General features: G+C 34.2%; 3 protein-coding genes across 3 annotated transcripts; 1 reads left to right on the top strand and 2 right to left on the bottom strand.

Annotated features, from left to right (window-relative positions):
- Window positions 1-617: 617 nt before the first annotated feature.
- Ns3 (nucleostemin 3) lies at window positions 618-7338 on the bottom strand. Its single transcript, XM_076122846.1, has 10 exons — window positions 7144-7338; window positions 6461-6684; window positions 5784-6005; window positions 5344-5464; window positions 4597-5127; window positions 4105-4257; window positions 3507-3645; window positions 2905-3104; window positions 2598-2686; window positions 618-936 (listed from the first exon to the last, which is right to left on the bottom strand). Exons 1-10 carry the CDS (start codon window positions 7237-7239, stop codon window positions 810-812), a joined length of 1902 nt encoding a protein of 633 aa, XP_075978961.1. The 5' UTR covers window positions 7240-7338; the 3' UTR covers window positions 618-809.
- A 494-nt stretch (window positions 7339-7832) lies between these two features.
- Tgs1 (Trimethylguanosine synthase 1) lies at window positions 7833-16344 on the top strand. Its single transcript, XM_076122598.1, has 10 exons — window positions 7833-8140; window positions 8722-8866; window positions 9165-10549; window positions 11253-11451; window positions 12113-12335; window positions 12875-13025; window positions 13559-13719; window positions 14140-14315; window positions 14804-14926; window positions 15226-16344. The coding sequence occupies exons 1-10, from the start codon at window positions 8001-8003 to the stop codon at window positions 15328-15330; spliced, it is 2808 nt and encodes a 935-aa protein (XP_075978713.1). The 5' UTR covers window positions 7833-8000; the 3' UTR covers window positions 15331-16344.
- Window positions 16345-18597: 2253 nt separating this feature from the next.
- Window positions 18598-19476, bottom strand: SmF (small ribonucleoprotein particle protein SmF). The gene is made up of 3 exons (XM_076122599.1): window positions 19381-19476; window positions 19107-19295; window positions 18598-18755 (listed from the first exon to the last, which is right to left on the bottom strand). Exons 2-3 carry the CDS (start codon window positions 19279-19281, stop codon window positions 18664-18666), a joined length of 267 nt encoding a protein of 88 aa, XP_075978714.1. The 5' UTR covers window positions 19282-19295; window positions 19381-19476; the 3' UTR covers window positions 18598-18663.
- Between the last annotated feature and the right edge of the window lie 120 nt (window positions 19477-19596).

The raw sequence follows: 19596 nt of genomic DNA, 5'->3' as shown, positions 1-19596 counted from the left end.
CACTTCTACTGTCAGTCGACCAGCAAGGAGAAAATCCTACAAAATATTATAATGTTCTTATTTGCAATACTAAGAATTGTTATTATGAACCCTTCTGTTCCTTTAATGTACATGTACAGTTATGTGTATGTACAGTTTATATCAAAAATGTAGAATTATTACTATTTTGTTCGCCGACAACGACAAAATAGTTACAGGAAAAAAACGATTAGGTATTAGAAATCTTCGGGATACGTAAAAATACCAAAAATGGGTACTTTTGACGTGTTCCGAAGATTTTGGCGTCTTATTTCTTCGTATAATGAAATCAATACATTCAACTCTGTTTCGTCGTTACATCGTATAATCGTTATTCGTCAAAATGCAGTGTTCTGTTGGCCTATTGGGTTAAAAATTATCCGCATATTGACCACCGTTTATGCTATCCTAAAATCAAAGAAAAAGTACAGAGAAATGGCTTTTAAGCTGTCAATATTGTTTAGTCTGTGCAAACCGTTTCTAAGTTTAAAAAACAGGTGAAACATATCAATCACCAAGGACGAAGATGGAAGATTCATCCAACATTATAAAAGAATATCAATTTCAATCGTTGGAATTATAAAATGAAAACACAAAAATAGATACATTAAATGCATTTATTATATTTTTTCTGCACAAAGTTTTCATCATACATAAGTTACACATAAAATAGGATCCCAATACAGACAAAATACACTTGGGTGTCGGACTAAGTCCGCAATACGTATAACATAGTCATCTCTCTCACTCATCGAACAGTTTCCAAACGAATATTGTATGTCTGTCTCTTTCTAATGTTCGTCCAAAGCTGCATACACTCTTCTTAGCTTTTCCCTCTTATTTTTGTTCTTATGTTTTTTCTCTTGCTTCCACGGCTTAGCATTTACATCGTTCCCAGCTAACTGCGCTCCGGTCACCCTACAAAAATGGACCTTATTTTATATTTCATAAGAGTGATATTAATATGATGTGTTGCTTGATTTATTTTGACTACATTATAATATTTTTAAACACATATTTCAGATGAAAAATATATCATCATTAGGCTTTCAAAACACTAACAATTTTAGGCCCACACGAATTCTTTGCGTCGAAAGCGTAAAGTTTTAAACATTTGAGAAAATGTATGAAAGATGTATACAGTATGAAATATAGAAGTAATATTATGAAATGAATGCAATATTACACGGGCTACTTCCATAAATAATGTCCAGTTAATTAACCAGTCCGGCTTCAAAGATCCGCTTCTTTTTGGTTTTGTAAGACACTGTTATGTGACAGTGGGGAGACCATTGGCTAGCCTTAGATTATCACAAGCAAAACATTGTAATAACTAACATAGTGAATATGACGATTGTAACATAATTTAACATGTAAACGCAAAACAAATACGGCACTTCCAATTCAAAAGCTATAGCAATATGAAAACCACTTAATTCCGTAGTTGTCAAAAATGTATTTGCGTTTTTAAAACAAATACATTTTTGATAACTGAAGCAGATTTTTTTCTTAGTCGGTTTTTAAGGTGTGCTACAATGTAAAGGCGAACGGCAGGTTTGTATGAAGAATTCGTACAGCTTATAAAATGTCATGTTTAGGTTTACTTTTTGTTTAAATTGGTAGCTAATATGATAGACAAGCTTATTTAAAATTATTATATTTTTAAAAGTTGGGAGGTAAAAGTTATGTCGATTTTAAGAAGCCCCGATAGTTCGGTGAATTGTTCAGATGCTGTCAAAACTCAAAACCACAATCCAAAACAACAGCAAATTAGCGGATGCGTAGACGTCAGACCAACAGTGACGTCTCATGAGATTTTCTTTTTCTTTAGTTGTCAACAAATATAAGCCATAGACCAAAAATTATTATTTAAATAAACAAATACTTTCTAATTAATCCGGACTTCTAAAAATAATACTCCCAAATAAAAATAAGTGACTTAGTCCCCTTAATAAGTGGTACAAATTCTGTTACGAAACAACACAAACTTTAAGCTGTACGAAATCTGCCGATCTCCTTTGTTACTTATTACAAACATAATCATTAATTTTGTTTTTTCGTTCACATATTTCCGCCATAAAGTTGAACTTTTCTATAAAGCTACAAAAACTACGTACAGAATCAAGCCGCGTGTTACGACGGCAATTCTCGGCATCGTTACACCAACTCATAAAGATGCTCAAACTTTATGAATTACCACTTGGCTACCATCCAGGGTGGCTATTTCTCTTAACACAGTTTATTTAGGTTTCCCTTAGCTCTAATTGATAATAACGTAGATATCTTTCATCTCGGCCAAGTATTGCGTGTATTTTTACATTGCATGGAGGTCGGTAAGTTCATTGATGTAAAAATATCTGGTTGTTATGGGCGTGGTCGAAACTATTTGTACGTACGATGTACTGCGGACGCGTATGATAGTTCTGTTTATTAATTTATTTAGCGAATAATTTTGTAATTAGTTAGAGTATGTTTAAGGCGTGGCAAGATTTGTCGAAATGTATAAATCAAGAATTAAAATAATATTGCAGATTTTACTCAAATTGATTATAAATGTGAGTGTATTCGAAGTAACTTACCCCAAAATTGGTTTTCCTTTCACATGTGCGGTACTTTTCTTCTGTGCGAAGAATGCGTTGTCGATCTCATTGGACTTGTTTCGCCACCCCTGCGAGGAACAATATAATAAAATATTTAAATAAAGACTACATGCTATGAAAGTAAACCATGATTTTGGAATTAAAGGGTTAAGAAAATATCAGATTTGTAAACATTAAAATCGAAGTATGATAGCCATTAAAAAGACCAGGAACCACATGGCTAAACCTAAGTAGAGTAAGTAGTCCGACTGATACACTAAAAGACTGTTCTAAAGCATTAACTTACCTCTACAGCCCTGGTCTCTCTTGGAGTAGGCTTCCTCCTCTCATTCTTCTTATCTTCGAGTAGATCATCAAGTGGTTGTGGTTCAGCGCCAGGCGGTAACTGCGCCCAGCGCAAACGACCGCTAGCGGCCTCCTTGAGCAGTATACGAGCTGAACGCGACTGGTCCGGCTGACCAGCTGCTGTCATGAAGCCGCGGTTGACTGGAAGAAAGATATTGTTAGAATTTTTTATACCATAAGTCTTTTTAGACAGGACCAAACAAAAGTAGGTAGTGAAAAACACTGTCATTTTTTTAACTAGTCTTCATGAACACAATCTTCAAAATAATATGCTTTGCTGCTATCGTTTGATCATCTAAGGAGATTTATCTACAGAGGAGCTCATTCTGTTATAACAGATTTTTTATTTCAAAAGTGAATTTGAATAAACACACAAAATTTTTGAATTAGAAAACTATAAACAATGTTCTTGTATAATATTAAATAAATGCATTTTTGTATACTATACATTAAACAGTTCTGCTTTTTGAAAAATAATTCATAACCATGGTTTACAATCTCTGAACAATAAAATCACAATGCAAGTAGATCAGGCATACTCACAAGCATGTGCAGTAAGTATCTGCTTATAATCAGGTTCCTTAGACCCGTCGTCTGGCAGCAGAAGGCCGTATTTCTCAACGAACGTGTGTTTGCTGACCAACTGACATAGACGGGCCATCGCTGCGTCGTGGGCACGCATCTGTGTGGGAAATAAATAAATAATTTGTTGGAAATGTGTGTTTTATTTCACCTAAATACTTTTAGAATGATAATATATAAACTATGAAGACATTATATAGCTGCTCAAACAAATTTTATCAAAACCAAATAGTAGGTAGTGTACAATTAATTGACTCTTTATGATTTCATTTCCATATTCCAGTGGGACTTTAAGCGACACGACCGGTAAGACACTGTCCTCCAAAACTCAGAGGTCTGTGACCCCAAATTACACATTCCAAGTCATCAATTAGAATTTCATGGCAGAAATACTACCTTAAAGAACGAGATTTTCGTGCGTCCAAAGCTACAGCGAAATAATCAGTCATCAAATAATATAACAGTTTCCGTTCTTAGTTGGTAGATAAACCTGTTATATGAACAGTCCCAAGTTTAGGCCCAAATATGTACAATTTTATATCAGTGTAAATATACTGACCTGGTCAATAGGCAACACTGCAGTGAGTAGCAGGTCAGGTGCGACGGCGTACGCAGGCAGCACCAACCCAGGACAGTCCAGTAGTTCTATCTGGTCGTCCAGTATTAGGGACTGGATGTGACGTGTGTGACCCGGCATTGAGCTTACACTCACCTGTGAAACAAACAATTATTGTAATTTATATAGGAAAATGAATAGTAGACTCAGTATATAATAATTTAACATTTTGCTGTTTAACAAGCAGATAGTTGAAGACCTTAGTCAAAGATTTATAAAGTATAATTAAAGAATGGTTCCTTTCCTTTACACAAAAATTAACTCAAAAGCAGCTGTAATAGTAAATATATAAATAATTAAATATAAATATTTTACAGGTACAGCAAGATTTACATTATAAAGATATAGGGACAAAAACAACTCTACAATAATGTAAAACATTAGGGTTACAAAAGATCTGCTTTATTTAACCTCTTGAACCAACAATTTACTCACCTTCTTAGTCTGCATTAAAACATTAACAGTACTAGACTTCCCCACATTAGGATATCCAATCATCCCCACACTTAACCTTGGAGGATTCTTCAACTTGTCAACTGTAGTCTGTTTCAACACTTCCAACAATTTCTCTCTATCAAATATCTCGTGGGAATTTTGTACTTTCACCTCACTGTGTACTATTTCCTCTTTATTATCATTTACAGTAGTTTCACTATTCCTATAGTCTTCAACAGGTTTCCCAAGTCGTAGACATTCAACAACTTTATCCAGCGTTTCCTGAATCCTGTCAATCTTATCTGCAGTAGTGCACACAGCTTTGTCAATATCCGACAGTTGCTTTTTAAACAATTCTATGTCTTCTTCTGTACATGTTAAGGCTTCATTTTCATCGATATCTTCCTCGGAGTCCGCTGATTCAGTTTCGGAGTCATTGTCTATGTTGCTACTTGTTGGTTCATCACTGGCTTCTGATATTTTACGTTCGTTTGTACTTTTGGCTGCTGAGAAGAATATTATTGATACATTCTGGAAAGAAAAGAAAACTAAATTATTCTGCCTATAGAAAGTTGAAAGCAAAGTAAATACATCCATTTAATTTTTGTGTTATTAAGTCCCTCTGATTGATTCCTAAAGTCAGTCACCAGATGTCTAGAAAAGGTGGCTTTAAAAATTAATCTCATTTAATTGTAATTGTTAATTACAAAGTTAAACTACTAATTAAAATGATATCAGGTTTCTTACCTCTTTAGTAAAATACTCTGCCCAACATTTCCTTTCATATTCATTGGTCAAATCAGCCTTGTTCAACAGAAGAATACATTTGCACTTTTGATCAGCGGCATACTGTTCCAAGTCTGCACATCTGAAAAAATATTTTTTATATAGTTAAAACTACAATACTATTTTTGCCTAAATGCATTGATCTATTTGAAAATTTTTTTTGTTAATGCATCACAAAGAAAACCTAATGCTCACATACACTATAATGGATGAAAATCAATCAGAATAACAATTGAAAATGCAAGGAGCTGGCAGTCGAATCAGACTTACAATACTGAAAGTACAATGCTTACTGCAATAATAGGCAGTCTGAACCTTGTATTGATTGTTTGTTGTTGTATTGATCACTGGCACAGTAATCTAAACTTGCTACTGACACTGTATATGCAGTTATTACATACCTGAATAACAAAGGATTCCTAGCATCTAAAAGGATAAGTACAACATCAGATTTCTCCAAAGTCCTCCACAACTGTTTCCACAGCTCCAGGTTACGTTCATAAGGAGTTACGGCTGCACCGAGTTTAGCCTGCAACTCATTCAGGTGACGACGCCAGTCCAAGAATGATTCCCTTTCTTTTGTCATTTGATCTTCAGCTGATATGCCTGGGTGCCATGGTGGTCTGTAATGTTGAAGATAATATTTTAATAAGAATGTTTAAAATGTTGCCACTTGACCTTAATAAAGCATTGCAAGTTCTGAATGGCTGAGTATCAAAAGATAAAACTAATAAGTAAAAGCACAATGCTACTAAGTAAAACAGTAAAATTTACATAATCAACAACATTTACATACAGTATCTAAATAAAAACTGTTTTATGTGGTAGCAGAATTTCAAGAACTTGTGACTCATCTACTAAAATACATACAGAGTTATAATTACTTGATATGTTGAATTTTGAGCCACATAATAGTTTCTTTTATCTATTCTATCTTTGTTTTCAAAATAAAAGAAATAAGACTTTGTCCTGTGGTTTATTATTCATTATCCTAAGATAATGCTAGGAAACCATGGACTATGATACCCATGTTCAAAGTAAATTTCAGAATCTTATACTACTGCCAGGTAAATCTCACCTTCGAGGTACTGTCAGGGGCTCATCAAAGTCAGGCTGTGAGGTCGCTACCTCCACTTCACTAGGTATAAACTTTATATATCTCATGTTCAGTTTCTCTGCTGTGAATTCTCTTTGAGCTAGCTCCGCAGTAGAGAGGAACTCTTGCAATGATGATTCTGCTGTCACTGATTGTAAGTTGAGACGGCCCCAGTCGTAACCATCGTTTACTTCTGTTGTATGCAGCTGAAAATATAAATAAAATGTTTTATAACATAGCTTTGATAGAAGAAAATGTATTTAAAATATTAACTTTTTTAAAGTAAATACAGGTAGAGGAAAAAAACTTATTGAAATTGGTTATTTTATTTTTACAATATGATTCTGGTAAGAAAAAAATATTTTGTAGGTAGGTACTTGGAAATTTATAAAACTGAAACAGATTTTGATTTAGGGGCAATTTTCAGGAAGGTTTTAATATTTCGCAACATTTTGAAATACATAAAACTGAAAATCATTCTTTAAAACGTGACGAAAACAAATAAGATTTCGAAAATAATCTATGAACTGTTGTAGGTTTATGCTCTTTTAGAGTTTAGCGCACGAATAAGTTTTTAGTCTTGTCGATTCTAAAGTATATTATAATAAGTTTTACTTTTTAAAAACATTAAAATAGGTTTGTAAATATAAAACAACATCGCTCACCATGGTGTTGTCTTCAACATGTTTTCTGTGTCGGTTCTTCGAAAATCTGTCTTTAATAAGGGCTCTCCCTAAAGACTCTTTGTTTTTCTTCCCCATTTTCTCGGAATTTTATGTATTTTGCGCAAAATCTCAAGTTATATTCTAGCAAACAAACTCGCGTATCGCAAACGTGCTGTAGGGTTTGATAAAGTGACAGATGAAACACATGGTAAATGCCAAATACGTTCCGTTCATAAAAACACACATTTGGGTTTCATTAATGTTAACTATATGTTAAGACCAGGCAGAACTTACTTTATTAACGTAAAGTTGCATTTAGTTACATGTTTGTTATTCAAAAATACAAATGTTTACTGTTCTTTATTATGATATTTAAGAGTACGTATCGGTCATATTCTCTCTTTAAAAAATAGACTGCTGCTATACCGATGATGATTCCTTAAACTTGAAGAAATACCTAGTAATATTATCAATCATTATCATTAATTATTATAATTCTGTGCATATATGAAAAAAGTCATAATTTTTACTCCACAATATTATAAATTGTATTCGGGCGCTGAACTTGTTGTTGGTATTTGAACCCATCAGAAGACGATAACATTTCATTACACGCATAAAACAGCGAACAAATCGATAAAGTTTGCCCTAGTTCTAGTATTGACATAATCATGAGGCTCTGTTTTGTATGTAACGAAACGTACATATATGCGAGCGACCCTTCGATTTTCTGCGAGGGTTACTAAAATAATTATTTTACTGAGAAAGTGAATTCATTACTATGTGTGTGGAATAATATCAATGTAATCGACGTGTAGTTTATTGTTATAAGTGTAGAAGAACGTGGTAGTGTTAAGATGTCGGAATATTATTATGATAACTACCAACGATGTGAGACCCTTGCTGAATTTAATTTCTACGTTGGTGATGACAATGAGGAGGCTAGAGATGATGAAGATAACTACATTTACTGCTTCTGCAGCAGGGTTTTCATCAAGTAAGTAACGCACATTGTATATGGTAATGCAATCTAATAAATTACATGGCATGATGGAGGGAGATTTATCACTGTGAATAAATTTTGTATTTGGGCCATGTAAACATGCAACCTTCATGTCTATGTGGTTCCCTGGATATAAATAATTAATTTACTTGTGGATAGAGAACCTCACAATCTCATGTTACAAAAGTAGAGACTATTTTTACCCCACAGTCTTAGACAGAAAGAATGTAAGTAATGTCACCTGTATATTTGGATGTTATTGGGTTCACTATTACCCTTGTTAACTCTAGATTACCCAAATAACATCTGAATAATTTGCAATACACTGTAGTCACTCAAATGAATGAAGCAGGACATAGAATATGTTTGTTTTTTTCTAGTTGCTACCATAAGACCTTCTTTCAGATGACTCTCACTTGGTAAATTAACATAAACTATAACAAAAATAAAACAATAGAACATCATCATAGTCAATAATGGTCATCTATACTCAATATAAGGGCAAAGATAACTATCTATTCAGCCTGCATAGCACTAGATTAAAATTCATAGCTAAATATGTTTCTTTTTTTTAGGGATGGGGTAAAGACATACTTTGTTGACAAGGAGTATGTAAGTGAAAGTGATGTGGAAGTGCTAAGAGACTCACAGTCACAAGACTGGGAAGATCATTCACATGTGCACTTCTCTCTGGATACCTCTTATAAGGTTAAATGTGAGGTGAGTTGGTTTAAGCAGAATAATAATTATCCTTTATATTAAAAAAGTACCAAGATGACAGTAAAATTTGCTTTATAAATCAACTGAAGGTTTATAAACCAAACTATACCTGTTTGAACCCAATGCAGTGTAAGTTGATATAATTAAGTTTGTAGTTGTATCCTTAAAATTCCATTGTGAATTCAAATCTACACCAAATCAAGAATATATTTTTAGATATACATGTCCTGAGTCTATACCAATTCCATACTGTTGCTCTATTTTGTACATAAAAACTCATGATCATTTTCTTTTACAGAGAGATGAAGGTGCCAGTTGCTACTGTAGTGCATCACACACAGACAACTGTTGCTCCACAGACGAGCATGACCCGGCCCACAACCATGGCACAATATCACATGCTCTCCAGCCCAGTGACAGTGGAGCCGACCTAACATACCAAGACTACCACTCCGACACTCACGACAAAATAGAACGCATGGACCAAGACTTTGGTAACACAGAAATAAATGAAAACTACGATTCTGAAACCACTTGGGAGAAATTCTGGGCTGTGAATGGAGAACGACTCATTTGGGCGTCATGGATAAAAAAATACAGTGATTATATAAATCCTGCTTATCTTGGGGAGAATAATGATCTTATTATGGATGAAAATAATATCCCCAAACAGCATTCAGTAGATCAGATTTATAGGAAACAATCAGATTCTAGTCCAAAAGCTGGTGATGATGAAATGAGGGAAAGGAAATTTTCTTACGATTCCAAAGTCAATCCATATAAGAAGACTTCTACTAACCCAAATCAGAATCAACAGGAGAAAATTGATAGAATCAATGAGTTGAATAAAGACGAAGCTTGGCTACCTATAGGAAGGAGGCGGTCTTGTTCAGAACAAGAGAGAATTTTGAGTCCTAGAACATTAGCTGGTACGGACTCAATGACAAACGTCACGAAACTGACACTATCGAGCTATGACGTCACATCTAGTCATGTCACCTCAGATTCAACACCAACAGACGATTATAGCGTGTCTTCCTCTTCCTCGGACGATCCTTCAAACGATCAGACAAGGATAGCAAACATAGATGATAAGTACGACAATCTAGACCAAATACCTTCAGAAGAATTAGATACAGAGCAATACTGGCAGTTTCTATGGAAGAAACATTTTGGAGAGCAGTATGCATTACATTTAGCTAATTACACGGCTCAACATAATCAAATCGGTGACGGTACACCAGAAATTAATATAGAAATTATACCGGATCAAACCGGAAAAGTAGAAGATAAACCGTTGGATATAGAATGTGAGAACAGTGAAGGTAATTCTCAAGAAATGCCTACAGTCATCGAGATACAGAATCAAGTTGACGAAATAACTTTAGAAGATAAGAATAAGTCTAAGAAACGGAATAAGAAAAGTAGTAAAAAATATATAACATCTGTTGGGGTTTTACTTCAGAATTTGTTGAAAGAGGAAACTAAAGGTGCTAGTGAACCGTTAGACGCTGGTGATGATAATAATAAAACTGGTGATAAACCAATGCAGGAAGCTACTGATGGTAATACCGGGTCTTCGAGTGTGAATAAGTCTTCGAATAATAGTAATATGAATTCGTATAGTTACGATGATGGGGACGATGATCCACCGGAGGAAAAGTCTGCGTCGTTGAAAAGGAGGTAAGAAAACTCTTTACAACTTGTTTTTTAGATTTTGATTCGAGATTTATTTTGTAAATGGAAAAAAATATAGCCGATTTGCTGGTATTATTTGCTACAATACCAACGTGAGAATATTTGCGTTATGTTTCCGAACGCACCTTTTGTAAATATTTGTCTTTTCGCGGGGAATTCCCCCAAAGCTTACCAAAAATGTTTATCTACCTAATTAGATTGCTCTTTTCAATGTCACAGTTTTTTATCATTATTATCTACGTACCTAGTGAATTAAGTTACGATTTCGACAGTATTTTTCTTTGTGAATAAACGAAATGTCTTATAAAAGACGAAAACGTAAACAGTAAGTAGCATATGAACAATATTATTGCTTAAAGTGATCTACTATCATTTTCAAATCAAATTAAACACAGGTTTGCGATTTTATCGCGATATATCTTTATCAAATTCAGTTACTTGGTTTAGATTAGTAATCGTTTCAGATGTAGGATTAAGATTTAAATACTGATTCCTATGTTAATCTTGGTAAAATAATCATCACAACAATTTACACACATCCATGCATAATACCACGTCTTTTTCCTATAGGGGAAGGCAGAGAACAAAGACCGCCACTTGGTACGATCTTTACAACCTTCATTGCCTCATTCACATCCATCTAGTCATACAGGACAACAACAATTTACTACCTTTAATAAATTTCCAGTCACGAAATAGAAGAAGACGATTCCGAGAAGATCAAGAACACGTTTCAAATGATGGGCTTCTGCGTCCGCGGCGACAACTTGCCTAAGGGCGAGCTGATGTACCGCAAGCGTACCACCAAGCTGCGCCCGCCGCGGTACAAACGGTTCGCGAGCGGCCGCAAGACTTACTTCGATGATGACGGTAATGCTGTGGAACAGGTGAGTTGAAATATCTCTGTAATAATGTTCTTAAGGATTCTTGCTAAATGGTAAATATTTCAAAGAGATTTTGTTAGTTTGACGATATATTTACTATAGGTAATATTTAACTATTTGTTTAACTGAAGTTAGAAATAGCAATATAAATTGTAATGATAATTCAAAATTACTTGCTTCAAAACTTGCATGCAGCTACTATGGTTCGAACCAAGATTGGCAAATGTATCTATTGGTTTCTGTTTTCAAAATATAGAAGCACAATTTAATTCAACTTAGGCCAAATCTATTAAATTCGATGCAAATCCGTTAGTCATTTATTCATAGGAGAGAAAAAACGCCAGTGACCTTTATACACACACATAATAACAGGCCTTTTATACTGGGTGTATGCAATACACCCACTTTTTGCAATGAATAACGGTAATCCCATGTAAAAGGGGGCAAGCCTACTGCCATATACCGGGGACGTTAGCAAACGTGGTACTTTTGTGAAGTATTTCTAATACTTATAAATAAACACCAATAATACTTTGCCCGATCCGGGAATCAAACCCAAGGCCTCATGCTACCAAAGCAAGCAAACTGAATACACTACCTATTAAACCGCGGCACTAAATAGAACTTGATACTATAATATAAATATATTTTTCTTGACCCCCAGCCAGCCAAAGAATCCCAAGAAGATCGAGACATGCAGACAGACGACGACTGTACCGAAGTGAAGTCCGACACGGAAAAAGTGGATGACGTCACGGACTCGAACAAGAAAGAGTACGAACTACAGAAACTGCCTTCGTTAGACGAGGATAGTAAAGTCAATCCGGCCGATGTGCCTTTGCCTGATGATGAAGAGAAAGAAAAGTCGGAATCTGATGAACCTCCGGGTATGAACAATAATATTTTTTACATTAATATGTAGGTTGATTTTGGCGGGAAAGTATCGGATCTTTTTATGTTTTTTAAAAGAATGGCGTCCAAATTATTTTTCATTCCCTAACATGCACATGAATTGTGAGTTGGAAATGTTTTAATATTAAATATGTTTCAGGTATAAATCATTAGTATTTTTTTCATGACAATTATGTAATTATAGTACAAAATTCACAGAAGCTAATTTGTGATACTTTGTAATGTGTAATTTTAATCCTTACATCAATTGCGTCCACGCTTATTAACTAATGATTCACACAATAAGTTAAAAACCTTACGATATAAATATTGGTTTATGCAAATGTTACTCATTTGATTGTGACCATTACTTGAAACAAGTTTATAAGAATTGAGACAGCTCTATTAACAGCCATTTATAGAATAAAAGCAAACCAACATTTTCATTTCACTCTCTACTATAAATAACTCAAAAAAGTTATCACAGCTAAAATTATGGGTATATTTAAAAACTTATCTAATCTTTGGTCGCTAGTGACTCAACAAGTGGAATCTAAGCGAAGACGGAGGCCGAAGCGTTACGCAAAGTTGGACGACGACATCGACACGTCAGCCATGCCGGTGGAACTGAGAGACGATCCTAAAATGTATAAGTATTGGAAGAAGAGGCACTCGCTGTTTCATAGGTGAGTACTTAATACGTTCGATACTTCATAAGATAAAATATTTTAAAATTTAAACATTCATAGCCATTTTTATTAAGACAAAATATGGTCTAACTTTTGAATAATAATTTTGTTCGATGAATTGACTCAGTGGTAATAACTTCCACGAAAATGGGACTAGCCTTTTAGTTGTCAGATATCTTTTCGTCAAGAAGCTACTCGAGAAGTGCTAGTTTACACAAAGTATTTCATGTCCGGGCCCATTATGCTTTTACTTGTGCCACTGAGTATAAATATTATGTAAATCATAGGTATACAGATGGTAGAATCCTCCGTGGCACAGTGGTTTAGGTCGCCACGCGGATACCATTGCGTCGGGAGGTCCTACATGGAACAATTATTTGTGCGATCCACAAATAATGGTTTCGGGTCTGATTGTACGTTGTGTTCGTTGTTTGTAAAAGTCCCCGCGACACAAGAGCAATTCTTAGTGCGGGAGTTTTCTTTTTTGAAACAAAAAAAGGATTGTCTGAATAATGTTGTATGTGCGTCAGGTTCGACGAGGGCATCCAGCTGGACCGCGAGAGCTGGTTCAGCGTGACGCCGGAGAGCGTGGCGGCGCACATCGCCAGCAAGTACGCCTACGACGTCGTGCTCGACGCCTTCTGCGGCGCCGGCGGGAACACCATACAGTTCGCCAACACCGCGCAGAAAGGTACACACTCAACTTACGTGTTTTATTTCTTTAGCCTATGTCACTATCCCATTGCTGTGCAAACTCTCCCACAAACAGCTCTCTCGGTTGTCTATGAGTAATAGGAAATAACTTTGTGTGCCTGAATATAGCCGCAAGTTGCTGCGACGAAGTAAAAAGAGAAAACAAGGAATTTAAGAGAAGAGTGCAGGGCGGCTGTCATTGATACGTCTCTATCTACCGCACTTCTCTTCAATGTTATTTTGCGCGCGCATGACTGAAACATATTGTAGCAACCAACGCCTACGTTGTGATGTACTGTGAACGTATACTATTGATTATATGACGTATACGCGTACGGATATAAGAAAAAAAATCCCCGTAATAAATTTCTGGACAATGGAAACTCAATAACTAATGAATAACTTGTTATTGTTTCAGTGATAGCAATCGACATAGACCCCCACAAGATAGCGATGGCTCGCCACAACGCGGAGGTGTACGGCGTGGCGGAGCGCATCACCTTCATGGTGGGCGACTTCTTCCAGCTCGCGCCGCACCTCACCGCCGACATGGTGTTCCTCAGCCCGCCATGGGGTGGACCTAATTACTCTGACGTAAGTTATAGACTGGTAATACTATTGGTGTATTTGTTAAAAGAAAATCTTGTTTTTACTCGTAGATGCCTTGAATAAGTGCAGTATGTTTTTAGATACCTTGTATGATAATTCAGAAATTATCTATTGAAACGTATCTTACGGTATCTGATTAATATTTTATGTAGGTATATTTGGTGAATAAGACTATTATTTTTCGCTGTATTTATCATAAGCAAGAATTTAGAAACCTGTTGGTCAGTTTTAAATCGTATACTTATACGCACGTATTAACGTAAACGTACCGTACGTGCAGGCTTGTTCATATACGATTATGTCTTTGAGAATTAGCAAAAATTTGTTAATTTCTATTTCGGATTGTCGCGATTTGTGTTATTATAATGCAACGGGACTTTAACTTGTATAGGTAATAATAGCCTTTACTTTTCAATCGCGCTTAGGAGTTAATAGGATAAACTAAATGCCAATTTAATTGTTTTTTGTTTTAGAATCAAGAGTACGACTTAGAGACGATGTTGGAGCCGAAGCCTGCGTCGGAGTTGATGCGTGTGGCTCGGACCATATCACACAATATATCGCTATATCTCCCTAGGAACTCAAGACCTGATCAGGTAAATATATTAGTATCTAAAAACTAGTTTGTATGAACCCGAAACGATAGTAGTGATAAAAACTGTTATATTAAAGACTTAATTAGTGTTTTTTTGAACCCACTATGTATACCCAAAATTAAATACTTTTGCTGTGGGTACTCTCTTTAGTAAAAAGAATCAGATTATTAATAGATTTCTTACGCAAGGTCAGTGATGTCTGTACACTGGCAAATTAAGATACAAAAGGATGTTGTCTTGTCTTAATAAAGAACTTTTTGATTTGTATGAATATTGATATCTATGTGGTATTGTTTCAGATATTATCGTTAGCGAAACAAGTGGGCGGCTCAGTAGAAGTAGAACAAAGCTTCCTCGACCGGAGGTTCGTGGCGATCACGGCGTATTTCTATCAAAACTATTGATAAATATCTCAATATAATATATTAGTTACAAATCCTGTGAAAATATCACGAGTAGCGTGAAGATTAAGAATAAATATTTTATCCAATCATTGACAAAAATATAGTGTTATATCTGTAAAAACACATTATAAAAATCTATATTCATAATGAAGGCAAATACTCATTTGGTGTTTTAAAGCACGTAGTTTTGTAAAGACAATCATTTTTAGTTTGCTATATTGTCTTCACACTAATAAGGTCTGGCGTCGCTTAAAAGGAAATACCTAACTATATAACATTAATTTAGACCCATTCATTTCATGCTACATATCTAAGAATAGTATTTATGACTTTTGGTGAAAAGCTTAATTCTGTTACAGTAAACATATTTCTTAATCACAAAATAAGGCTTAATTCCATAGTTAAAACGCTCAATGAGTACTTGCTCAAAACACTAGAGTTTTAGCTGATAAATGTTTTGTCTTTTTCCTTCTTAGGTTAATAAATAGAGAGAATAAAGTTGAGAAGAGAGAAAGGGAGGAAATATTTAATAACTAAAACACTGCCAGACATCCACTGCTTGTTTTATATGTCATTGTATACTATCACAATGTGTTTGCACAAGTTTCTATGTATGTATGTTTGTAAAATGTTCATATTTAATTGCTAAAACAAGAGGTATCTTATATTACAAAATACAGATTTTTTAAAGCTCAAACTTTTGCCCATTTTTATATTCATTGCACAGTAAAGAAGTCCTTATAGCTAGTCTTTTACGTTTATATTTTGATGAGTAAATACTCTTGGCGTATACAGCTGTTTTCATACCGAATTATTTGTTTTAACTTTATTGGTGCCTGGTACAATAAGATTACTTTCTACTCTTATAAAGATACGTTTTAATTGTGTTTATTTGGTGCCCGTATTGTTTTTTTTTTCGCTTATAAAAATATTACAAAGAAGTTTGTATGCTATTTATATGTAAGTAATAAAAATAATATTCAGATGATGATATTGGCATCTCTGTAGACTGTATTTTATGCATTTTTATTCATAAATGTCTGTAGCAGCTTTGTGTGCTGCATCCCTTTCTATCTTAGAGACAAATCAATGAATAATTAGTAGTTGAACAAGGAGAGACAGAGAGAATGTATATGGACGAACAATACTTAAATAAATAAATATTTAGGTTTAAGAATAATTATGATTACTGCCTTGTTCCATTAGGATTAAAAGTGTCTATGTAAAGTTCTTTCAAAATAACTGATTTTAAACTGTCTATCATATATTTTATATTGTTTCAATCATGGGGGGGATCCATTTTCATGAGGATGAGGAAACTTCAACATAAAAAGTGTCTATCATATCGCAGTTCATAATAATTACATAAATAAGGAATGGAAATTACGAAGAATTTAACAAGATTTTTTTTTTATTTTTATTGTAGGCATCAACAATGTGCCTCTGCACCACTGCACTCCTCCAGATCTAGTCACTTTTGTATTGTCTAAAACCTCCCGTGTTTTAGAAAAAGGTTACTCAATATGGGATTACACGCCTTTATTTTCACTTCAAATTACAAGGCAAGTTGCTATGCCGCCGTTTGTTATCCAGTGTTTATTCTATTTATCTGTTGAAAGAGCAGTTGTTTTGAAAGTAACTTATAAATAAATCATATTTGTGATCGCGTAAACATTTCCGTTTACTTCCTACAGCAATAAGTCGTACAATTAAGGAATCAGCTCAAATTGATATATATTTTTAAGATATAATATTTTTTTCGTCATTGTGTACGTTTTGAGTCAGTCTCGAATGATATTTCATTAAAAATTATATTATTATTACGTGTAATCAAAAATATAGCTGTACTTTGACTTTTTCTACAAAGCTCTAGAGGGATTTATAGAAAGATTCCTTTGTAGCCTGAAGACCACTAAATACTTGGGTTTCAGTAGTGCCACCTACTTATACACTAGGCTATTATGAGTTCCTATATTTATGATTGCTTCCCAATTTGTTTTAACAAGAGTAAAGGTACTATGATAGGATTGGATTCTCGCATTAAGGCCTATGTCTGATTATGGACTAGTGAGTGTTGTTAGCTTATCTTCAGATATCTAATCTATCTGAAGATTATATTGGCACTGGCCGTAAGATGAGCTGGTTTGACTTTCAAAATAATTAGGATTTATGTAGAAAGTGTATTCCCAATATTACTTTCTCTCCCTTTTACGTGAGACCAACATTGTTAATGGGTGAAATGTGGGTGCATTTTGTGCACATCTGCTATAGCAAAAGAATATAAAGAGAGATTGATATACTTGTTGTATTACATGTCTTCCAATAAGGAAAATTTTTTTTAACAGGCTTGCAGTCCAAGAGAGGTTTTCTTATCATGTCTAGAGAAATAACGAGAATTTTTGCTAGATTTTTTCGATCAGTTTTCTAACTTACAATATTTTCCATCGCTTTTTACTAAATTGAGTAAATAAGAGATAGTGTGAATGGAAATTTTTAATAGCAGTCATTGGTCAGATATTAAATGTGGCTTCTCTATGTGCTTGCACACTGAATGTTGCCAAATACACTATAAAAAATAATTTACAAAAAAAAGTGTTAATAAAAATGATATTGTTCCGCTGTTTGATCATTTTCTTCTATGTGTGTAAACAAAAAATGAGACAGAAATTTGTATAATATCTTCTATAAAATCAATATAATAGGTATTTAGACTTTTATTGCAATATAACTTATGTTACACAGTATGGTGTCTTAGAAATGTGATTATCTACTAAAGCGATACATTTTCTTACAGTTTTTCTATCTACCCTCATACTGGCACAAGATAATTGACTCGTAGATCTTGTAATGTGTGATTGTATTACTGTTGTGATCTCTGTAAATATATGTTAATATAATTAAAGAGAATATTATCAAACTCGACTTTTACTTACATTTGAAGACTGTACTGTTTTGTGACTTGTATATGTACTGCACTATAGTAAATCATTGGAGTACATGTGATATAAATGTTAAATATAATCTGTAGAATGAACTGACCATTATATTATTATCACTGTATTGTTGAGTTGTATTAACTAGAGATTATTGCTAGACACTTAATGTGGACATCTGCTGCAGCAGTTGTTATGCATTAAAACTGTAAACATGTTTATTGGAGTCAGGCCTTTGTAAAATTATGGATCTTTGAGGATGATCTAAAGATTTGAATACTAAATATGAATACATAAAGGCACCTTTCAAATGAAGTGGCAAAGAAAACTAATATTTGGTGTAGAACTTAAATGTATTAACTTAAACCTAGTACAAATTATTCCTATTTTAATTAAATTATTACTCCTTCATCTCCCCTTCTTCATCTTCTTCCTCTGCTCCTCTGACATAGAGTACATTATTGCACCTAATCAGAACTTCTCCGAGGTTACCTGGAGAAACACAAACTTATTTTAAAAGGAAGTTTTAGGCAGTATTGACTAATTTATTTGGTTGGTACAATATGACTTCAAAGCATGTTTAGGAAATATATATAAACACATTGATTTTTTGCAGCAAATAGCTTATCAAGGTAATTTGACATGAATTTGAAACTAACATATTCATAATAATTATACAATGAATGCTATCTACAAATAACGAATAATAAAACGATAATAAATAACTTAGGCAAACTTGCTTCTGTGCTAAAGGACGCTTGGTTGAACCAAAACACGAAGTCATTCAAGACATAGAGTCTGATAATATATGGATGATTACTGTAACATTTACAAGTAACTAACCTGTACACGCGCCGTCAACGATTTCTTCAGTATTGGCTAGTTGTAAGTTCATGTAGCCATCGGCCGATACAAGCAATCCTTTGTATTCGTGACCCCACTTTAATTTCACAAGCACTGACTTCCCTGTTAGACTGTTCAGGAAAGGTTTGGGGTTTATTGGCATAGCCGCTGCCATTTTGATAGGTTTTTCTAAAAAATAAAGATAGGTATAGTAATTTAATGCTAAGTTGTGACTGTAGTTATAAAAATTGGGATAAACAAAACCTTATTTTACCTTTTCTCTTTCAAAACCGAATAATATAACCTAAAATTGTGCCGACAATACAGCCGCCAAACAATAAGTGTTGCCATTTGACTTGCCAACTTGTAGCTTGAGCTTGTGTTTTGTTAAATGAAATAACGCACGTGGTACAATTTTTTTTTGTTGTCTGTTGCCCAATTGATTGAAATTTGTTAAAGTATTGTACCTATAGTTTGATTGTTAAGATAT

Source organism: Anticarsia gemmatalis, chromosome 14 (assembly GCF_050436995.1).
Source record: "Anticarsia gemmatalis isolate Benzon Research Colony breed Stoneville strain chromosome 14, ilAntGemm2 primary, whole genome shotgun sequence".
NCBI lineage: Eukaryota > Metazoa > Arthropoda > Insecta > Lepidoptera > Erebidae > Anticarsia > Anticarsia gemmatalis.
This window is presented reverse-complemented; position numbering and strand designations above follow the sequence as displayed.

Coding starts and splice junctions, on each gene's coding strand:
- Ns3 (XM_076122846.1), bottom strand. CDS start 7,239: ATGGGGAAGAAAAACAAAGAGTCTTTAGGGAGAGCCCTTATTAAAGAC. Junction 6,685..7,143: donor ATGTTGAAGACAACACCATG/GTGAGCGATGTT, acceptor TTATATTTTCAG/CTGCATACAACAGAAGTAAA. Junction 3,646..4,104: donor CAGTGTTGCCTATTGACCAG/GTCAGTATATTT, acceptor TTTCCCACACAG/ATGCGTGCCCACGACGCAGC.
- Tgs1 (XM_076122598.1), top strand. CDS start 8,001: ATGTCGGAATATTATTATGATAACTACCAACGATGTGAGACCCTTGCT. Junction 13,026..13,558: donor AGGCACTCGCTGTTTCATAG/GTGAGTACTTAA, acceptor TATGTGCGTCAG/GTTCGACGAGGGCATCCAGC. Junction 13,720..14,139: donor CGCCAACACCGCGCAGAAAG/GTACACACTCAA, acceptor TTATTGTTTCAG/TGATAGCAATCGACATAGAC.
- SmF (XM_076122599.1), bottom strand. CDS start 19,281: ATGGCAGCGGCTATGCCAATAAACCCCAAACCTTTCCTGAACAGTCTA. Junction 18,756..19,106: donor CGTTGACGGCGCGTGTACAG/GTTAGTTACTTG, acceptor GTGTTTCTCCAG/GTAACCTCGGAGAAGTTCTG.